Below are 22,500 nucleotides of genomic sequence, written 5' to 3' on the forward strand. Positions count from 1 at the left end.
ATGGTCCTGGAAAATGCTGTGAGAGGTTAAAACCGTGATCGTGGAAACCAAGGGCCTATGGGAAAGGGGGGGGGGTGGGGTTCGGTTCCTGTACTAGGAGAAAATATCAAGATCGACTGCAGCCAGAAATAAACACATTACAATTGAAACAAGAAAAAGAGCAAACGGAGATTGCAGACCCTCGCTAGGATTGGTTTTGTGTGCTTTTGTATACTGGTGTGTTCAATAATTAATGAGACAGAATGAGAATTGCCACTTGACAACTACTGACAGTGATGACTGGGTAGCAAGATGTCCCGCTTTGATGCAACCCTGCTTTGATCGGACACTTGACCCTGACTCGTGACTTCTTGTTTTTTATTATTATTCAGTTGAATTCAGAATGGGAGTAAATATATAAAATTCAAATCAAATGGAAGATCAAGTTGGTACAGTCCTGCATTGGAGTCATCAGAAGGAATCTAAACAAGGAAAAGGCAAAGATGAAGTCATCACGAGGAACCTGGATAGGATTTGGGTTTCAACTACTACTCCTCTACCCTCAAATTCATCCAGGAACAAACAAGTGAGCCTATTCAAAAAAAACCCAAAACCCAAATCAAAGAAAAAAAAAAAAATTAAAAATTCTATCTGCCTGATCAAGTTGAAATTTAAAACATAGATATTCCCCAACACTACTAGGTCGTAGTTGTGAAGTTTTACGTCGATTGATTAAGCAGCTCAAGAGAAAGATTCTCTTTTTTTTATATTTTTTTATTTTTTTAAAGATTTTTGCTCAATCCAATATGGCTGTCAGACCATGTGATTTATCAGTTATTCGTGAATACCCTGGTATCCCCAAGGCTTGAGGAACATTTGTGTGAAGTTTCCCCTCTCTGTCCAGCCGTTCTGGAGAAGATTTTTATAAGGTTTTCGAGTAAATGCAATATGGCTGCCAAACCATGTGACCTCTGACATATTGTTGTGGTGCTGGGTTTGGTGGCGAGGACGACCGCTAGACTGAGCAGTTGGACCATCTCCAACCGAACACCGGAATTGAAGGTCGTCACTCCGGAGAACTCCAAAGTCAACGGGTCGCTTAATGGACCGTGGACGGCAATATTTCGACCGCTCGGTTAGGGTGTTTTTGTCTGATTCCAATTTACCTAAGTAGCCGCGTGGTCCAGCTACTGGAGAAACAACACCCTCGGCCGGCTTTGTTCGAACCGAGTCGGCGTAACCGAGCGGGAATTACCAAAGCTGCGCTGGCCAAAATGACAATTTACGGCACAATCGGCCTCCCTAATTCTCAAGCCCGAACCATACTGGGTCAATGAAAGAAGGCACAGACAACGAACTGGAACATTTAAGTTATTTCTTTCCAATGTAAGTGGGAGGGAAACACAGAGCAGACTTGACCACAAATAATAATGCAGGCAAATGTACAATGGAATCGCTTAAACGATTTCTACTTATCAGACTGGCCACAGACACACACGCACACACACACACACACACACACACACACACACACACACACACACACACACACACACACACACACACACACACACACCCAAAAAGAAATGGACCTTGTGGGTCTTTTCGGCCCTTCAGCTCGGAATGGAAGGCGAGCTGAGGGTCAGATTCTGGCCGGGTACCTGGCCACCTCGTGCGATTTACCAACTCGCACTTGTGGAGCTTGGAGTCTGTGGATGGCAACGGGGATCCTCAGCTCGAGCGCTCCACCACGGTGGGACTCGAGCCCACGACCCAGAATCCAACGAGCCCACAATCCTGGCTGCCACGAACGACGATCGACGACACGAGCACCACCAAACACCTCTGCCACGACCACCACCAACGCGACCACCGACCAAAAAGGAACCCCGAAAAAGACCGCCACCGTTATCCCTCCCCCTGGGTGGGTGGAGCGATCCGCTCTGAGGTAACTCGCCTCCGGATTGGTCAGGGGGTGTTGGGCGATCCGTGTCCTCCCCTCATTGGACGAGTTGGACATTCCATCTTGCTGGGGCGGAGTCGGCCCTGAGGTGATCTCACCCCCGATTGGACGAGGGGAACGTTCCATCTTGCTGGGGTGGAGTCGGCCCTGAGGTGATCTCACCCCCGATTGGACGAGGGGAACGTTCCATCTTGCTGGGGTGGAGTCGGCCCTGAGATGATCCTCACCCTCGACTTTGTCCGTGGCTTCGAACACGTGCGTAATGGTGCTGAAGGAGTGGAGGGGGGATTTAATGCAGGACTAACAAGAAAGAAACTCGCAGTGCACACATGAAATTACCATTAGACATAATGGAGGAATTCTAACTATCCGCATATACTTAACGAAATAACTAAACTTTGGGTCAACTGTATGTGTGAATGCCAATGGTTTCCAGATTCGTAACACCTGAGCTTGGAAACGTGGTCTTTAATGTAATTGTAAATAGGGTGGGGTCAAAGCTTCAAAAGGTACTGGTTAATCAATACCAGACTACAAGTAAGCTCTGTTAAACAAAAGTCCTTTAAAGCAAAGAGAAAAACAATTCTATGCATCATAAAGCATGTGAGTAACAAGATTAGGCAGTGAAGGAACGTGTGCCTTGCTTCAGGACTTGCGTGCACAGAGGGCATTTCATTTACATGGGCAATGATGAGCATTTAGCACAGCATGGTGGTGGAGCATCTCTTTACACATTTAAGGTATAGCTTTGCAACACAATGAGAAAGCAGGGTTAATGAGGTTCGTGCTTAAACAAACTAACTTTGTAGCTGTTGCCCGAATTCAAGGTTCAATTAGACGAGTCTCCTTGGGAAAGCATTTATACATTATTTATTAAATCTCCCTGGCATAGTAAGTTTTGTTATTTTATTTTAGTTTCCACACTACACATATATACATACAAACATAAATCTATATATATATATATATATATATATATATATATATATATATATATATATATATATATATATATATATATATATATATATATATATATATATATATATATATATATATATATATTTCTTCTTCTTCTTCTTTCGGCTGCTCCCGTTCGGGGTCACCACAGCGGATCATCCGAATGATCCGCATCGTGATTTGGCACATGTTTTACGCCGGATGCCCTTCCTGACGCAACCCTGGTCGCCTCTTATGACAGGGATATGGTACACCTATTTTAACCGGGGTATACACCAGCCCAGTATATTGGTACTCATTTCGCCGACCTCGGAAGGATGACAGGCTGAGTCAACCCCCTGGTGTATTAATTCAGTGTCCCAACGGGGCTTGAACTCAGGACCTGTTGGATCCCAAGCTGCTGCCCTAACCACTGCACCAACACCAGGAGATATATATATATATATATATATATATATATATATATATATATATATATATATATATATATATATATATATATATATATATATATATATATATATATATATATATATATATATATATATATATATATATATATATATATATATATATATATATATATATATATATATATATACACACACATACACACACCACTGGAAAAGAGTTATTTCACATCATTTACACCTTTGAGAAATGAAAACAACCACATCACTTTGTTTGGGCATATCAATATTTAGTGTTTGATAAACATGAGATTGTCAACACATGTGCAAGATATGTCTCCAGAGATTAGAAGAAGGGTGTAGTCAAAAGTCAGTTCGCAGCTCAGTATCTGGTGTGACCACCATTTGCTCGTGTTCAAACAAACTATCTCAATTGACCTACGCTTGGCAATGGTACCTCATTGAGAACACAAAATGCTTGAAGAAGGTTTGAGGGATGTCATTCCAGATCTGTACAAAGACCTGCCACAGTTTAGCCATCCTCAACAGCTGGTTTTGAAGACTACGCAATCGTCGTTCCATTTCATTCCATGCATATTCTATGGGAGAAAGATCAGGTGACAGCTGGTCAGGGAAGTGTGGCTATGTTCTGTTTTGCGATGAAGTCTGTGACCACTCGTGCGACTTGAGGGTGCATGTTATCCTGTTGAAGTTTGATGTGACGTCCATGAACCTGCAGGAACAGGACATTAGGATGGAGAACTTCATCATGCTACCAAATACCTGTCAAAATGCCATCAATTACCTCCACTTGGGTTCTGTGATGTTAGGTGATCCCTCTCCATACCATCGTCTTTCCACCGCCGAACGATGAATGTTGCACAACACGTGTCAGCGTAATGGTTCCCCTTCCCTTTGATAAACGTGTCAACGGCAATCACTTCCGTCAAGATGGAACCTCGGCTCATCTGTAAAATTAATATCGGCCTAATCTTGTCTCTTGAACCTGGGCGTGCATGTCGATGATTTGGCATCAAAATCGGACATGCTGCTGGTCGGCGTGGTCGGATGTTATGCTTGCGGAACCAATTCCTGACAGTTCTGGCACTGATTGGTCACAAGCCAGGAATGCTGCGAGCTGTAAAACTTGTTGCTTGGAACCGATTCTGCAGGTGCACCTGCCAGATATGGTTATCCTATCGATGTGACGTCATACATGGTTGCCCAGAACGTGGATGGTGTCTGACTTTGCCATTTTGTTGATGACATCTCCAGTGTGACTGCGTAGTGTTTTGATGAACACCAAAATGCCTTTCCACAACGTTTTGTGGCTTTCATGTCTCAAGCATGCCAATAGCATGTCTCTGTTCATTTTCAGAGAGGCGTGGCATCACGTCTATGACGTGTGGACATCAATATAAATGTTTTCACAACTGGGATGGCTCACCCAATCTTGCTGCGTTTCAATTTACTCAGTGCTACACGTGGTACTGTCACGTGACTCTGTACACATACACGGAAATTTGTGCATGTATGCACATGCAAATACCGTATTTTCACGCGTAAACTGCGGAATGTGTCAAGACGCATGTTGGCTGACCATTATATTGTTGGGGTACATGACTGTTTCATTTTGTTTGTGCGTGCCTGCGCGCGTGCACATTGGCATTGTTAGAGGAGTCGGGAATGTTTTTAGCAAATACAGGAATTTATTTTCTAAAAGTTGATGCTGGGTGTTGTCATTTTCTCCAGACCTGTGATTTTCTCCAAGGGAGATGACAAGGGAAAGGGACATGCTTCCCTACCAAAGGTAATGTGAAGCTGTGCACAATGCATTTGCTGTTTTATTTTATTTCGTTTTTTTTATTTTATATTTTTTCCTGCTTGTGTTTTCTTGAATGTTTCAACCGGCAGTGACGATTGTGGTTGTTCGGTCAACATCCATCACAACGATAAAGGTTAAAGGCATTTGTTTTGTTTTTCATAATCTTCAAAAGGGTTTTTATGATAAACATAACGGATGTAACGGTTTATGATGCTGGGGTAGCATTTTGCTCCCTGAAGCTAATTATCCATTTTGGTTGAATTGCCAAACTTTAATTCTTGCAGCAACTTTCTGTGAACTTCATCACCCGCTCCCCGCTCACCCGTTCCTCGCGCGCTCGAAGTCCTCCGGGCTTGAGTCCCAGCAGCTCCAATATGAGAAGGAACCTGAAGGCACGTTCACACTGCCTCGGCTGTGTCTCACTTTGGTCCTCACGCTCTTGTATTTATAGATCATGTCCTACTGTTAAATTTGCTTTCTCTCATCACACTTCTTTACTTTGCTCTTTCCTTTAAAATGTCATTTGCACCTTTTCCCATTTATTCCTCTTCCTTTTGCTAGACTTCTGTGACCCCATGCTTGAACAGCCACCCGCTAGAGCACAAGTCAAGTATGGGAAGCGCTCTGTTGGTCCGCACTCCCATCCGTAGTGACATCGGGAGGTAAGGTGTGCGCGAAGTTCAACATGGGCTGACATATTTAGGAACACTTTAACCTTCAGCAAATTTTGTGCAGTTGTTAAAGGAATGTCATGTGATTTGCACATGCTGCCAATGCAAACAAATGCTACAGGGTGTAGCTGAGTGTTTCATTTTGAACGTGTTTTCCTAATGCTTATGTTGAGGTTCCGCTGCTCCTCCTTCGGTTGGTTGTGCCAGCATCCCTTTCTGCCAATCTGCAGGGGGAAAAAAAAGACCAAGAAAAAAAACAACTCATCATCTTTACATGCAATAAAGACCCATATTCTCACTCTCCCTCAGCCTGGTGTTGGCGCAGTGGTTCGGGCAGCGGCTTTGGATCCAAAAGGTCCTGAGTTCAAGCCCTGTTGGGCCACTGAATTAATACACCAGGGGGTTGACTCAGCCTGTCATCCTTCTGAGGTCGGCGAAATGAGTACCAGTGTACTGGGCCGGTGTATACCCCAGTTGAAATAAATGTACCATATCCCTGTGTCGTAAGAGGCGACCAGGGTTGCGTCAGGAAGGGCATCCGGCATAAAAAACATGTGCCAAATCACTATGCGGATCATAGGGTTGATCCGCTGTGGCGACCCCTAACGGGAGCAGCCGAAAGAAGAAGAAGATTCTCACTCTCCCTCCTTGATTGGGCAGACAAATCACATTTCTGTTGTCGTCCTCTGCAAGAGCTGCTGTTTATGGAACTTCCTCATAAACTGTCTTGGACAGATTGTGCCTCCAAAGCTGGCCACCACCTCAAAACAGGACCTTACTCTGCTTTCCTAAGCTTGTAGTAGTAAACAAGGGCTTTTTTACATTTCCTTTGGATGTCTCATGCATTCAAATCTGTCTGACGTCCTACTCTGCTTTCCAAGCAGTACCCTGATCGTTTCTACAGTACATTGAATGGCCGGCAGGATTCCTTGATACTTGCAACCAGCGGTTTTCTTTGCAACACGTTCTGTACCATGCTCTATCTCTTTTGGCTGGTGTTCCTCAACATAGCATCCCAGGACCAATCCTGTTCATGAACTACATCAATGATCTCTGCTTAACTGGAAGAATCCATTCTACCTTCTGCCAGATGGGTTGCAGCAACACAACTTTACAAATCTTTGAAAATAGCAACAGATCATCTCCCAGGAACATATTATTTAACACCGGAACATCCCACTCTTACTTTGTCTCTCCTTAAAGACCAGCTTGAAAATCCCCAAGTTGTTTTTGTGGTCATCTTCTGGGAGAGGTCTAATCCTCAGAGTTCTTGGGCCTCACCATCAGTTGTAACTTATCTTCGGTAGATCCAATCTCCAAGCTGGCCTCCATAGCTCCCTACCACCAAATCTCTGCAAGCCAAGTCTTTCTTCTGCCAAGCTTAGTTTATGACGCTATCCAAAGGTTCATCCAAAGTGCAATGGGATATGGCTCCCCATTATGGGCTGGTGCTACTGCCTCCCATTTTGTCATTCTCAAGGCCATGGAATCCAAGGTCTTCCATAACATATGAATTTGTTACTGGAGAGTGAGATTAAGGATCTACTTTCTAATCTTATTCAAGTTGGTGGCTTAGGATTTGTTTTCAAGCTCTACTCTTAGTCTTCTCCTACCCTCCCATACCCCTGTTCTTCCATGTTGTATGCATTCTGTAAGAGTTCCTTTTCTTATTCCCCTCCCTACCTCTCAACTTTATGCTCACCTCCATTATTTCATACCCCTCTTTTCTCACCTGTGAAAGTGTCTTACCGAGTTAATTCTCAAGCACTAATTTCAAGTCTGATATACACCACCATCACATGGTCTCTCCACTTTGTATTACTGAAGTTTTCTACACCCATTGAGACCCTGTTCCAACCCTTGTGCTGCATTTTCTCTTGTCATGCTTTGGTGCTTCCATTTGTTGTCATTCCACTGTTTTCCCTTTGCGTATTTTGTCTGTAGATCATTTGCCCCCTGTTGTTCTGTTCTCCCATGAGCCTCACCACCTGTATTTACAAAAAAAATATAAAAAAGTTGTGCTTTCCACCAGCCAGAACGACAAAGCAGAATGTGCCTTTAAATTCATTATTTTCATGCAATGTCCCATCTGTCCCATTGATACAAAGGACCAAACACTTTTATTTATTACTTACAAAATGTAAAGATTTCGTAAGTATATTGATGACTTCCCTCCTCTGTTTGTGTGTTTGTTTGTTTGTTTGTAGGCACGATAACTCGAGAACGGAAGAAGCTACCAATGTCAAATTGCACCACGTGATAGCAAGCGCTGATTAGATTTTGGTCAAAATCGGTCAAAGGTCACAGTGAGGTCAAACATAATTCCGTAAATTCATGTGAAGAAATGGAGTATTTTTGCTTCGCTCGATGTTACGAGTTCGTTTTAATTGCGATTTTAATTTTGTCTTCGGTTTTTGCGATCGCTTAGGATGCTTAAAACTCGGTTGTCGAAATTCTGGTAAAAATCGGATGTTTTGGAGACGTTTTAAGATTGTATAAAAAATATTTCACTTGCGCTTCACGGGTCGTCACGTGATGCAGTGCGCTCGAGCAGACGCGTCGTTGAGTCATGTATGCTTTTCCGTGTGCGCGCTGGCGGTGTTTTTGATAAAGATGGTGTTTAAAAGTCATTTTTTTATCCGAATAAAGGTTATCGACGCATGCCTGACTCGCTGAGCCGTCGGATTATGTTAAGATTGTTGGTGGATGGCTGAATATTACGGTTTTGTGACTGATAAAATAATATTAAATAATTGCGTGGAGAAATGGAGATTTTTTGCTTCGGTCGACGTTACGAGTTCGTTTTAACTTCGATTTAAATTTTGTCTTCGGTTTTTGCGATCGCTTTGGACGCTTAAAACTCGGTGGTCGAAATTCTGGTAAAAATCGGATGTTTTGGAGATGTTTTAAGATTCTAGAAAAAATATTTCACTCGCGCGTCACGGGTCGTCACGTGGTGCAGTGCACTTGAGCCGAGGCGGCGTTGATCACGTAATGGTTTTCCGTGTGCGCGCTGATGGTGTTTTCGATAAAGATGGTGTTTAAAAGTCATTTTTTTTATCCCAATAAAGGTTATAGTCGCATGCCTGACTCTCTAAGCCGTCGGATTATGTAAAGATTGTTGGTGGATGGCCGAATATTACGGTTTTGTGACTGATAAAATAATTGCTTGGAGAAATGGAGATTTTTGCTTCAGTCGACGTTACGATTTTTGATGGTTTGGTACAGAATCATCGTAGAAACTTTTGGTTTGTGTCGCTACATTCTCGAGAGACAGCTTTTATTAGACAAGGTCAGAGGTCAAGTTGACGATTTCGTAAGTACCGGTCTATGACTGCTTGTTTGTTTGTTTGTTTGTAGGTACGATAACTCGAGCGGAAGAAGCTACCAATGTCAAATTACACCACGTGATTCAGGAGGGTGATGGCTAGCGCTGATTAGATTTTGGTCAAAATCGGTCAAAGGTCAAGGTCACAGTGAGGTCAAACATTCAATTTTTGATGGTTTGGTACAGAATCATCGTAGAAACTTCTGGTTTGCGTCGCTACCTTTTCTAGAGACAGCTTTTATTAGACAGTCAGAGGTCAAGTTGACGATTTCGTAAGGACCAATCTATGACTGTTTGTGTGTGTGTGTGTGTGTTTGTTTGTTGGCACGATAACTCGAGCGGAAGAAGCTACCAATGTCAAATTACACCACGTGATTCGGGAGGGTGATGGCTCGCGCTGATTAGATTTTGGTCAAAGGTCAAGGTCACAGTGAGGTCAAACATTTGATGGTTTGGTACAGAATCATCGTAGAAACTTCTGGTTTGCGTTGCTACCTTCTCTCGAGACAGCTTTTATTAGACAAGGTCAGAGGTCAAGTTGACAATTTCGTAAGTACCAGTCAATGACTGCTTGTTTATTTATTTTTCCCTTCCTTAACCATGACACACTTTATCTGCTGTACTAGGTTGATGGTTAGTGATTGCAGTGTGCAGCTACTCCCGATCCCAACAAACACCCCCATTGGGAATCGTTTCGTGCACATCACCCCGGCACTAGTCACGACTACCAGATCGACGGCTCAAAGGTAATTCGGCCAGGTGAATGTACAAAACAGTTATTTTCCCCAAAATAATCAATTTTGTTTTGATTAATTTTTTCCACCTAACTGAGATATTTGTTTCATAGGTAGTGGTTGCCTTAGTTGCCTGGCTCTTTGTGGATGATTTGTAGTGCACCTTGAGTAACATGTTTGATTTCAAAAATGGAATTTTTTTCTTCCAGTGAAGGACAAGTTCAGTCCATTCCCAAGCTCATGATAGAGGTGGAATCGGCAGGGAAAGGTATGAATATTTTAGTCGATCCAGTTTTTATTTATTTGTATTTTGAGTGCTCTATTCATGTCCTGACGTACTCCTTTTGGTCGGTGCTCTCAGTGAGGACAAACAATGCACATTTTACCTTGAGATGCGTGTGCCGCAGCAATACCTCGAGTGCTCATGTTGAAAGTTTGGCATTTTTCCCCTTTTTATGCAAAATGAGTGTCCTTGTGCAGGGACTGTGGACATCGGTCCAAGTATGGCTGGAGAGGGATGTTTTAAAAGGCTTTCTGTAAGCAAACGTCACAGGAATGACAACCTTTGCACCTCTCCTGCACCTGGCATGTCAGACACCTATGATCTGGCTATGGTGAGACCTGCCTTGCCCCTACTGTGCCTCTTGGATTTATATTTTTTTAGTATCGAAAAAAAAAAAAAAACGATCTGTGAACCATTCTTACTTTAATTTATCTTTTTTTACTGAAGTTCAGTTGAGGTAATGACACCTGCCCACAGACCCAACCGGAATCTTGCGCAGAGTGTGATGCGCATGATGGCACGGTGAATAACCCATGTAGAACGTGCGGGAAAATGACTGCTGTCTGCATCGACGAGGGAGCGAATACCACACCACTCACCAGCGCTGCGACGTCTATGGTTGTGGAAAGTGATATTCTGAAGGAAGGGTTGCGATCGGCACAAGTCGTGCAGTTCAAAAGCACGCACCTCATTGGAATTGGCCATGGTGTCGTGGTAAGGAAGTCAGACATTAATTCAAATATATCATTAAATAATTACTCTTTATATCTTGTTTTTGTTTATTACTTTTGTGGTTAGGTTGCAGTTGAAAATGTAGTTTCTAATGGGTCAAAGCAAAGCTTAAAAAAAAAAAATTCCTCCTCCCTCCCCCACCTTACTCTCAGGTTCGTTGTGTCAGCAATGAGAGTCGAGGCAGTTTTCAGCCACGACCACCATCCTCATGTCCTACCGAGAGGGGTAGACGAGGTCTTCTGTCTCAGAGGTTCAGGCGTAATGGCCGTCGGTCTCTTGGTAGACCACAGCAGCCAGCTGAACCCAGTATGTGTAATGAATGGTTTCTTTGGCCTCTATTTTCACACTAAGCATTTACATTTCGCAAACTTATTGGAGCTGCTATCAGCTTGTTCAAATGAATTGCTCATTTTAAATAAAGTGTAAGTGCTATGTACAAAGCTTTCCCTGTGGGTTGAAATGGCTGCGTTTTGGACTACCAAGAACCCTCAATGCGATCCCCTGTTTTATTAACTAAAGACAATTTCCATAAGTTAGGATTGTTTCCGTTGTGTTATTCATATTGGTGTTTACATGGTGCATGTTATGTGTTGTTAAAGCTAATTATGTTCCCAAAAAGATTGAAATTCCTACAATGTGCAAATGTTCTTGGCAGTTGTTCTGTCAAGTGATGAGGAAGAGGAGGAGAGAAAACGACGGAAAGAGGACCGTGTGGCAGCGGCGACCGAGGAATGTACACCTCAACTTGATCGCTCACTTTCAGATGACAATGGTTTGGTGTTTGAATCTGACATCGACATGACGGAGGAAAAAGCAAAATCGAGATCTGATTTGCTGACCTCTGAGTGTGAAAATCCCATTTTGGAGCCAATTGCTGAACATTGCACATCCAGAGATCGGGAACCGAGTCTGGATAGTGACGCGCGATTGACGCCTGAGGAAGATTCAAAGACCGAGCTGCAGTTTCTCTCAACACTACCACCTGTTCCTCCTCTACTGAACAAGAAGGCTCGCATGAAAGATGAGGTGGGGTGAATGAATGGTGTCCTTAACGGATGAATTATGCGTGTGTATGTACTTGTACAGATACTTTTATTTCTTATTGTTTGTATGCCTGAATTTTGAGGTTCTCCTTGAGCCACAATGTTTGTTTGTTCAAGCCGGCCAGATTGTCCTGCATGGTTGTTTCACAGTTTGGGCAGCTCGCTTTGTCCCAGGACAAGCAGCGAAAGGTCAGGCCGAAGCAAGCAAGTGCGACGCAGTCCTCTCTGACATCCGAGTCTGAGAAATGCTATTCAATGGTTCTGCAGTTACAGTGCAGGTTTTTGCGTTTGGGAACATTGAAAGTGATGGCCCAGAGAAGTGTCACGGTGGGTAACTTTTTACCGACTTGTTACCTCGAGCGAAACACAATTTTGCACATGTCAAGGGACTTTGGCCAGAGGATTTGTCTTTCTCTTTCGGGTTGGGAATGAGGTGTTTTGAATGTGTTTTAAAGGCACGACAATTTCATTGGTTGCTTTTCAACTTCACTGGTTTGTTTTTCAGGTTTCTGTCGAAAATGTGACCTTTAAAGGTAATGTTCTAGACAAATGTGATTACACGTTTTGTTATTCAAGGATATTTATATTGCCATACCTGCTGTCACCTGTACTGATTTTGGTGTTTCTCTTCCATGCTGTCCACAAGCTGGTGAGTTAAGCTTGTGTATAGCATGAGTGTCAAGGCACCGGTACTTTTACCTTCATCAGCATGTCCTACCTTTTCACTGTGTGTATGTGTGCGTGTGAGAGATACATGTATGTATTATATATATATATATATATATATATATATATATACTTTATATATATATATATATATACTTTATATATATATATATATATACTTTATATATACTTTATATATATATATATATATTTATATATTATATTTATCCCGTAACAAACCCGTTTGGTTCCCGTTGTGACAGCGGTTGATAAAAAAAATCATTAAAAAAATATATATATATAGCCCCAGTGAACTATACCACTGAGGTTGTTTGCATTGATCAAATTCTCCCAAAGAGTACTTGACTGAATCGAGAATTGAATTTTTTCAATTTTTTTCGTTGCCCGATTTGAACGGAACTTGATACTGCACACCGCAGGAGAATGGTGAGTAAGGTGGCCCTAAATATTTTGCACTATCGTGTACCGTTTTGGCTGTATTTCGGGAACATACATATATACATAGAGAAGATGAGAGTTTTAGTAATATATAGATATTTAAATATGTATTTATATATTATTTATGCATGCCTGGTGTTTGCTTCATGGTTTGGGTGGTGGGCTTGGGATCTGAGGATCCTGAGATCAAATCCCACTCGGATTTTTAATTTATGCCAGGTGGGGTTGACCCTGCCCGTCATCCTTCCAAGGCCGGCATAAATGAGTGCCAGCTTTCTGGTGTCCTGTGTCGGAGTGGCGACCCATCCAGGATTGTGTCAATAACCAAGGAGACCACTTAGGCAGCACAATGCACTGCACAGAGCAGATCATGGTCCCAATGGATGGATATTATATATATATATATATATATATATATATATATATATATATATATATACACACAATATGTATATTGTTACGGGCCGGGGTCGGCCACCAACCGACCGCTCTGACGGAGCCGCAAGTCGAGTCGGTCCGACCGATCGCCTGGAATATGGATCGCCGCCCGGATAAGTCCGAGTCGACGGGTCCTTGTACAAGAACCGAAATACGCCAATGGGCAGATCACGTGGGGTAGGGTCGATTGTCAGTCTTCAATGTACCTAAATACCCACGTGATCCAACTACCGGGGTATTCCACCCTCGACGGAACTCGTACTGAACAAACCGCCGAGGCGATGCTGTCCTGTGCGTGATTCCGAGCGGCTTAATCGCCGAGAACCGTCGGTCCAAATGTCCCCCTTTTACGGCAAACCAATGGCTTTCTAACTACCAACACACAAAATGCTCAGTCGATGAAAGAATGGACGCGACGAGCTGAAAACATTCAACAATTGGGGTATTTATTAATAATAATGGGGAAATAGGGAAGCACGTAAGAGCAGAACTATTCCGACTATACGAAATGCAAAGATTTACAGCACACAAAGCACTTAACAATTTCCTACTTATTAGACAGGCCCACGGACACGCGTATGCACACACACACCCAAGAAATGGTGGCTGAGGCCTTTTATAACGAGCTCCAGCTCGGAGGACAGGTGAGCTGAAACCCAGAGCCTTTCTCGAACCTCTCCACCTCGTGTAGTCTTCAAGTTGTTCGGACCCGGGCTCCAGCGAGAGCAAGCTGGATCCAATCTCCATGAGCCGCGATCCTTCCCGAGCTCCCGTGAATCCTCCTGAGCTTCTCAACACGTGCTGGTGAGACGAGGCGCCGATCCTTCCCGTCGATGCTTCGCTTCCCTGAGGAACCACCTCCAAGAAGAGGTCGATGAGTCTCACCAAGCCAGGAACCAAACGGAGAACAAAGAGCTCCACGAACCAAGAAGAAGAAGCCACCATTCGCAGCTCGAGCCGAGCAACCGGCTCAACTTTCTTCAAATCAAAGCAGCTCTCCAAAAAGCCTACCGAGCCAAGCAGGACCCGAAGCTCTGCTGAACTCCTCTGCAGAAGCAAAAAGCTTCCGAAGGCCTCAACTCTAACCCAAGCCAAACAGGACCCGAAGGTCTGCTGAACGATGCAGCCTTTAACTCCGCTTCAAATACGAACAAAAGAAAGGATCTCCTCTTTATCCTTCTTTGCCCCCCCCTCCCCCCTGCCCAGCGTGACTCGTGCCCTCGTGATCCATCCCCCGCTCCACCATGGGTGGGAGGGAGGTGTTGACATCATGAATCACGGGACGGCAGGTCTCCTCTTCCTCTTCGCAGAAGAGGGGGAGGGACGTCTCCATTGTTTCGTTCCCTAACTATTAAATCGATCCGCAGCGCATCAAATCGATTTCTAAACATTTAAACAATGGAAGGTAAGCTATAGAGGGAACAAGCACTTATCGACATAGCTGACCAAAGAAACTTGTATGTTGTGTGCAATCTAATTCCAAATTTGTAACAATATGCAGAAATACATGAGAATATAAGACCCGTCGCTTCGCTGATGGAAATACCAATTTTTAGCCGCATCGCGTTGCGAACGCTGGCTCCAAGAGAGCTCCGCGTTGTTGTTGTTCTTCTTCTTGTTCTTCTGGTGAAGACAAAACCTTTAGGATGTGGCTCTTGGACACATTTGGCCTTGTTGCTTTGATGGCTGATCATAACAGCAAGAAGAAAATGGATTTCTGAAAGTCTGGGGTAATAAACAGTGTCACAAGTTAGCATTTGCAGTTTCGCCATGTGTGCCCATAAACAAAACGAACAAACAAAAAAAAATTCCCATCACCAACCATCCTGGGAGTTCTATGAATCCAACGTAGTTTGATTTATTGGAATCTGTTAATCCGTTCTCAAGTTATAACAGACACTGCTCCTTTTTTATTTGTGTGCGTGTGTTTGTGTGTGTGTGTGTGTGTGTGTATATGTATATGTATATGTATATGTATATATATATATATATATATATATATATATATATATATATATATATATATATATATATATATATATATATATATATATATATATATATATATATATATATATATATATATATATATATATATATATATATATATATATATATATATATATATATATATATATATATATATATATATATATATGTATTGGGTGGTCAATCGACTACCCTTATTCTCAATTTTTCCGTTTGTCTATGTTTGTATGTAATGGACAGCTCTGGAGGCCAGAGGAGTCAACTGCTTTTGATGAAACTTGACAGGTAGCTTCATACCAGGATCTAGTTGTATGCTTTTGAGCACCGTTGCTATGGACCCACCGTTGCCAAGCAACGGGACTTTGAAATTTATGAAAAATCAATTTTTTTCGAAAATCAAAAAATCGGCTTCCAGGCTTTTATGCACACTATAATCAACCTCTTTGTCAAAAATTTCAGCCCGATCCGTCAAACTGTATGACTAGTATTCAATTATGTAGCGACCACCCATGTCGCCTACCGGCTTGTATATGTATGCATATACATATATTTCATATGTGTGTGTATACACATGCACATCAGACACATCTCCTGACTGCTATGGTGTGCATCGCAACGGGTTATGTCTCACATGGTAAAACCGCAAAATCCGCACAGAACAACCATCCGTCTGCCACCCAGACGATTGTTTCCGCAAATGCAAACCATTCAACCAGAAGGCACGTGATGTGATCGGCAGGTAAATATAAACATGTGGAGTGTGACGAGCACTTCCCCGATCTCGATTGGACGTAGTCCTACACCAAAGCTTGTCACACTCCACATGTTTATATTTACCCGCCGATCATATAACGTGCCCTCTGGTTGAATGGTTTGCATTTGCGGAAACAATCGTCTGGGTGGCAGATGGATGGTTGTTCTGTGCGGATTTTGTGGTTTTACCGTGTGAGACATAATCCACGGCGATGCTCACCATAACAGTCAGAAGGTGCGTCTGATGTTTAAACGACGAATGTGGTCATCATTGGTTAGACATTTATTGGTATGCTGTTCTGATGAGGGCAAATATGCCTGAAATCTGGATAGGTGGCTCCATTTGATGTTTAACTGATGTTGACCATGTAATCTTTGTCTGTTTGACAGAGTCGCTGGGCCTTGGCCTCTCGGTTGGAGGTGCCACTTTGTTGTGGGACTTTGTCCACTGGAGATTGCGGGAGTGCTTGTCCCACTCCACATATTTTGATAATATAGATACTATGCACGCACGCACGCACGCACGCACGCACGCACGCACGCACGCACGCACACACACCGCGAGGAGGAGTGATGTAAGGGACACATCGGCCATTTTGGAGTTGATGCCATATAGCACTATTTTAACCCTTTTCCTATCATCATCATATCATTGAAAAATGTCGCTTGCATCACTCCTCCTCGTGGGGCCTCATATGTATACATGTATGTTATGGGACAGCCGAGTTGCCAGACTTTCAGAGATCAGGTTGTTTAAATTCAGGATTTGTAATATCTAACAGGCTGCGATGCACTCAAAGCACAAGTTCTGAGTAATTTATGGGCATCATCATTCACAGTTGTATTGAGTTTGGGTTGTTTTGTCTCTCCTTTGTAAAGATTCCAGGATTAGGTTCGGTAACACTAACGTTTGTGAATGGTGAAGCATTGCAAAAGCCGAAGTTGGTTCTTTGAAAATGAATAACATTCATTAGACCTTTGCTTAAAGTGCATCTTGTGAAACTGTCCGTTTACCTGAGGCAAACCAGGTGGATGCAAAGTAAGTTGTAAATGTGTTCCAGTAGTGTTTTGCACAATCACAATAATTTGTCTGAAAGGGTTATTCATATTGTTGGCCTCCTCCATCCCCATCCCTCAGCAATATCTGTAGTCGCACTCTTATTGTATCAGTCTGTGAAACATCTTATTCCTCTTATTACATCATTCAAACATCTGATTTACTATTATTAAATCATTCATTCAAACATCTTATTACTCTTATTACATCATTCTTTCAAACACATTCGTCTTATTACATCATTTATTCAAACATCTTATTCCTCTTACTACATCATTCATTCAAACATCTTATTCCACTTATTATATCTTTCATTCAAACATCTTATCACTCATTACATCATTCATTCAAACATCTTATTCCTCTTATGACATCTTTCATTCAAACATCTTATCACTCTCATTGCATCATTCATTCAAGCACATTATTCCTCTTATTTCATCATTCCTTCAAACATCTTATTACTCTTATTACATCATTCCTTCAAACATCTTATTACTCTTATTACATCATTCATTCAAACATCTTATTACTCTTATAAAATCATTCATTCAAACATCTTATTCCACTTATTGCATCATTCCTTCAAACATCTTAATACTCTTATTAAATCATTCATTCAAACATCTTATTCCACTTATTGCATCATTCCTTCAAACATCTTAATACTCTTATTAAATCATTCATTCAAACATCTTATTCCACTTATTATATCTTTCATTCAAACATCTTATCACTGACATTACATCATTCATTCAAACATCTTATTCCTCTTATTACATCGTTCACTCAAACATCTTATTACTCTTATTAAATCATTCATTCAAACATCTTATTACATCATTCATTCAACATCTTATTCCACTTATTATATCTTTCATTCAAACATCTTATCACTCTCATTACATCATTCATTCAAGCACATTATTCCTCTTATTACATCTTTCATTCAAACATCTTATCACTCTCATTACATCATTCATTCAAGCACATTATTCCTCTTATTACATCTTTCATTCAAACATCTTATTACTCTTATGACATCATTCATTCAAACATCTTATTACTCTTATTACATCATTCATTCAAACACATTATCACTCTTATTACATCATTCATTCAAACATCTTATTCCTCTTATTACATCTTTCATTCAAACATCTTTTCACCTATTACATCATTCATTCAAACACATTATCACTCTTATTGCACTTCTCCGGTTTTATATGATGGGCGTTCTTTGAAATCGTATTTCTTAATCGTGCTTACTCGCCTCTGCCCTGACAAGCCTCAAAGGGAATCTCATCTTGATAGTCTTTATCCTTTATTTGTCTCTTGTCCATTCGATGAATGGGCGGTTATTTGTTCGGCTCCTGGAGATCGCTCTTTAAATCTTCTTATCGTGTGATCTCAGGGCCCATCGATGATTCCCACGATCTGATCCTACCTCTGCGTGACGTGCTGTCCTGGGAATACTCGAGCGCACGTCACTGCTCCTCATTCTTCCTGCACTGCACACCTTCAGCAGCTCACGTCCTGCGTTGTACCCTGCGGATGACCAAGTGTGGGGATTGTTGGTTCGAACCGAACAGTCAAAGTGAGTGACCGGACGTGCGATCAATGAGCCGATGGTGTCTTTGATTGCGTTTGTCGGTTTCGTGTGTTTGGAAAGTTTATTTTGTGTGACCACAAGGATAGAGGAAAACGGTTGTTTCAGGTTTTTTTTTGTTGTTGTTTGTAGAACTGTGCAGATCAAATATTTGGCATAAACTTAGTGATAACTTGTTTATGCAAATCAAGCACAACAATAAGTATGATGCGATGTATTCAGCAATTCGTAGGTATGAAGATCAGACATTCTATGATTGGCGTGAGGAATAATGGGTGGGGGATTGAGCGCTTTATCGCTAAGAAAACGTTGAGTAGTTGAAGAATGGGGGTTCTGGGACACCTCAAAATTTACATACAAGTGAGTGGGGGAAAAGGGAAAAACTTTTTGACACACTCCAAATCTCCCAATATTTCTTCCTATTTCTCTCTTCCCCAACTAAGCCATTAAGAAATATTAAATCCTTAATAGACCAACTACTTGGGGAGGGGAGGGGGAGGGGCAATGCAGGTCTTTCACATTATTCAAATATATATACTCAAACAGCAAACCCACGAATATTTTTACCTCCGCCACCAAAGGTGTAGGAAGTTTTCTTCACCCCTTTGTCTGTCTGTCTGTCTCTGTCTTTGTGTGCAGGATATCTCAAAAAGTTTTAGATGGATTCGTATGAAATTTTTTGGACAGGTTGGGTGAGTGACAAGGATGAACTGATTCGATTTTGGTGAAGATCCGAATCCGGATCTGATTACTAGAATTTTCAGTGATTCTTAACCATTGAGAGATTGGGCCAAAAACGATATTACAGCATGATTTCTCAAAAAGTTGTGGATAGTTTTGGACGAAACTTGGTGGACACGTTTGGTGTGTTACAAGGAAGAATTAATTCGATTTTGGTGAAGATCCGAATTCGGATCTGACTACTAGAATTTAAAAAAAAAGATTCTTAACCATTGAGAGATGGGGCCAAAAACGATATTGTAGCATGATTTCTCAAAAGGTTGTGGACGGATTCGGACGAAACTTGGTGAACACGGGTGTGTTGCAAATAGGAATTGATTCGATTTTGGTGAAGATCCGAATCTGGATATGAGAATTATTTAATTTTCGAAGTGCTTCTTAACCATTGAGAGATCGGGCCAAAAACGATACATGGCATGACATTTCAAAAATGTATTGGGCCAGATATGTTCTCGTGGATCAGGTATTACGTGGCGGAGGTATGCGCTCTACTGAATGTCCTAGTTTACGTATACCATTTTGTGGTTTAAGTGTCTTTGTTGAGAAGAGATGAAATGACAAGCCTCTCTTCCTGCTCTTGTCTAAGCATATAATTTTGAGATTGTAGTGGATAAGTTTTCCATTCAAGGATGGTTATTTTCTTTACATCCTCAAACTTATTTGTATAAATTTTCTTCAATAAGACTTACTTGATATGGCTCACATTCATTATACTCCACCAAGGCTGTGATTTTTCTCTTATGCCAGTAAAAAGGTGACGGTCGTCTGTTAAATTCAATGTATTTTATCTTGATATATATATTTTTTGTATACACTGTTGAGGCTCATATGAGAGCTAACACACAGAATGTACAACAAGGTGAGCAGGAGAGAGAAGGAAAAAAAAGTGTGGAACAGAGACATGAGATCTGTGGAAGGGAGAGGGATGGGGCGGGGTACACGAGATAAACAAGATGGACACGACAGGGACTTTCAGGAAAGAAAGCAGGGTATTTGAAGGAGGTGGATTGGCGGAGCATAAAAGATCATGGTTTTAGAAGGGTGAAGATAAGAGATGGTGGTGAACAGCTGTTTTGAAGACCTGGAGGGAAGAGTGGGATTGAAGAGTGTGTGGGAGTTTGTTCCAAAGGCAGGGGAAAAGAGGATTGAAAGAGTGAAGGTGAGCAGTGATTCTTGATTTTGGTAGTTTTACCAGAAGTGGGTTGCTGGCGGACCTTGAGCGTGCTGCGGAAATATGGTGTGGGGGTGGGGGGGGGACATATCTCAGACAGAGAAGGGGGGGCCGAGGCCAGAGAGGAGAAGGTAGAGGACAGACCACTGACCTGCCTGCGGTGAGGGAGTCAGAGACGAAAAGATTCAGCTTCATCGCAGGAGATGCCAATGATCCTAAAAGCCTTGGTTTCCACAGATTGCCTTCAGTTGGATTAGCCTTCCATTGGGTGAAGGCAAGTTGTTTCAGGACAACTGCCTCTCACCACAAGCTTTAGTGTACCATGGGTCGGACAACTGAAAATGAGAGGGGATAAATCTGTGTATGAGAGAGAAAGCAAGTTTCTTTGAAAGAATTCCCAGGACGAGTTGATGTCGAAGGAAGTGGAGATGGGAGACTTGTCAAAAGTTTGGCTGCTTGACGTCTCTGCCAGTCGGTCTGAGTGAAATGCCAGACTCGACGGCGCTCAGGTGGTTCTGTAATAACAGCCAGAGAAATGTCTACTTTGACAAGCATGGGGTCAGATGAACCGATTGGAGTGGAGGAAGAACAGCGGATATTTTCAGGGAAATTGGTCAAAATCAGATCCAGAAGAGATTGAGTACCGTTTGTTGAGATCCGGGTCGGGAAGTTGACAGATTGTGTTAGTCCCAATGAGTCACAGAAGCTCTTTGCTGAGGTTCAATGGCAGGTGAGAGAGGTACACACTCCCAGCCAACTGGCATGATGACAATTGAACTCACCACATATGAGGAAGAAATGGTTGGGATGAAAGTGATGTGGAATTTTTTAACCCACCCCGTTGTGATCGTTGAAGGATTTTCCCTGGTTGATTGTGGAATCCTATTTAACTTCAGGCAGAGTTTAACGTTTGTCCGATTTGGTTAAAAAAAATCCTGCATAAAACCCACTGACACTGATAACCGATGTCTACACTCGTCCTTGCATTGTGAAACAATTTATTTTCTCATTATCCACTATACACTTCTCACCCTCGTGCAATGAACTTAAGAATCCCCATTTGTTGCAATATTATTTGTTTCTATTTCATTTATTCTTACTTTTAGTTAACAGTTAAACCAACCCGATTCAATTCACTTCCACATTACATCAGAGTTTTATTCTAACTTTGTACTTGGTCAGGTCCAAGGAGTACAAGCCACTGAGATTCTAATACTTCCTCAGGTACTTGCACTGAAAAAAATTCACATTTCAAAGCATTTTATACTTTCATGGGAGAGTAGTGGGGGCTATCAACTCAGACTGCAGATGTGTCCTTCAGACGAGAAGCCACTTCGTACATTTTGAGGCAAAGGTTCGTTGTTATCAGCTCAGGTCACACCGCTCCAGACCAAGACATTTATCAACATTTAGGGCAAAAGTCTCTTGGCCAGAAAGGACAGCCAATTCAACTTGTAGCATAAAACTTGCATTTCTAAAACTCCATTTGAACAATTTAGAATACATTAATATAAATTTTTCCCCATAGAAGTTGGTTCATGTTTTTGGTGAGCGAGATGTAAGTGGTGTCATCACTGTTTGGTGGAGAGAGAGGGCTGTGCATGGTGAGTGAAGAATATTCTTTGATGAAGAGAGCAACTGCGCCGCCAGGACGAGGCTCAGGTCTGCTATACCGGAGGAGGGAGTAAT

At 42.0% G+C, this 22,500-nt stretch overlaps 1 protein-coding gene across 7 annotated transcripts in view; it reads left to right on the forward strand.

The window, feature by feature from the left end:
- Window positions 1-22,500, forward strand: part of LOC147011308 (sentrin-specific protease 6-like) — a 136,084-nt gene that overhangs the window by 31,725 nt on the left and 81,859 nt on the right. For 2 of the 7 annotated variants that reach the window (XM_085857593.1, XM_085857591.1), the window contains exons 3-14: window positions 5,065-5,122; window positions 5,422-5,529; window positions 5,699-5,799; window positions 9,763-9,882; window positions 10,080-10,138; window positions 10,351-10,484; window positions 10,631-10,867; window positions 11,038-11,191; window positions 11,541-11,911; window positions 12,079-12,255; window positions 12,434-12,461; window positions 18,705-18,887. In XM_085857593.1, coding sequence (XP_085713719.1) covers window positions 5,065-5,122; window positions 5,422-5,529; window positions 5,699-5,799; window positions 9,763-9,882; window positions 10,080-10,138; window positions 10,351-10,484; window positions 10,631-10,867; window positions 11,038-11,191; window positions 11,541-11,911; window positions 12,079-12,255; window positions 12,434-12,461; window positions 18,705-18,887 — 1,730 coding nt within the window. Of the gene's footprint in view, window positions 1-5,064; window positions 5,123-5,421; window positions 5,530-5,696; window positions 5,800-9,762; window positions 9,896-10,079; window positions 10,139-10,350; window positions 10,485-10,630; window positions 10,868-11,037; window positions 11,192-11,540; window positions 11,912-12,078; window positions 12,256-12,433; window positions 12,462-18,704; window positions 18,888-22,500 lie in introns of those variants that run through there. The other 5 variants (XM_085857595.1, XM_085857596.1, XM_085857592.1 and 2 more) reach the window with 4 other exon arrangements.

This window comes from Eptatretus burgeri, chromosome 15 (assembly GCF_056783735.1).
Source record: "Eptatretus burgeri isolate ZD-2024b chromosome 15, Ebu_testis_v1, whole genome shotgun sequence".
Classification (NCBI taxonomy): Eukaryota; Metazoa; Chordata; class Myxini; order Myxiniformes; family Myxinidae; genus Eptatretus; species Eptatretus burgeri.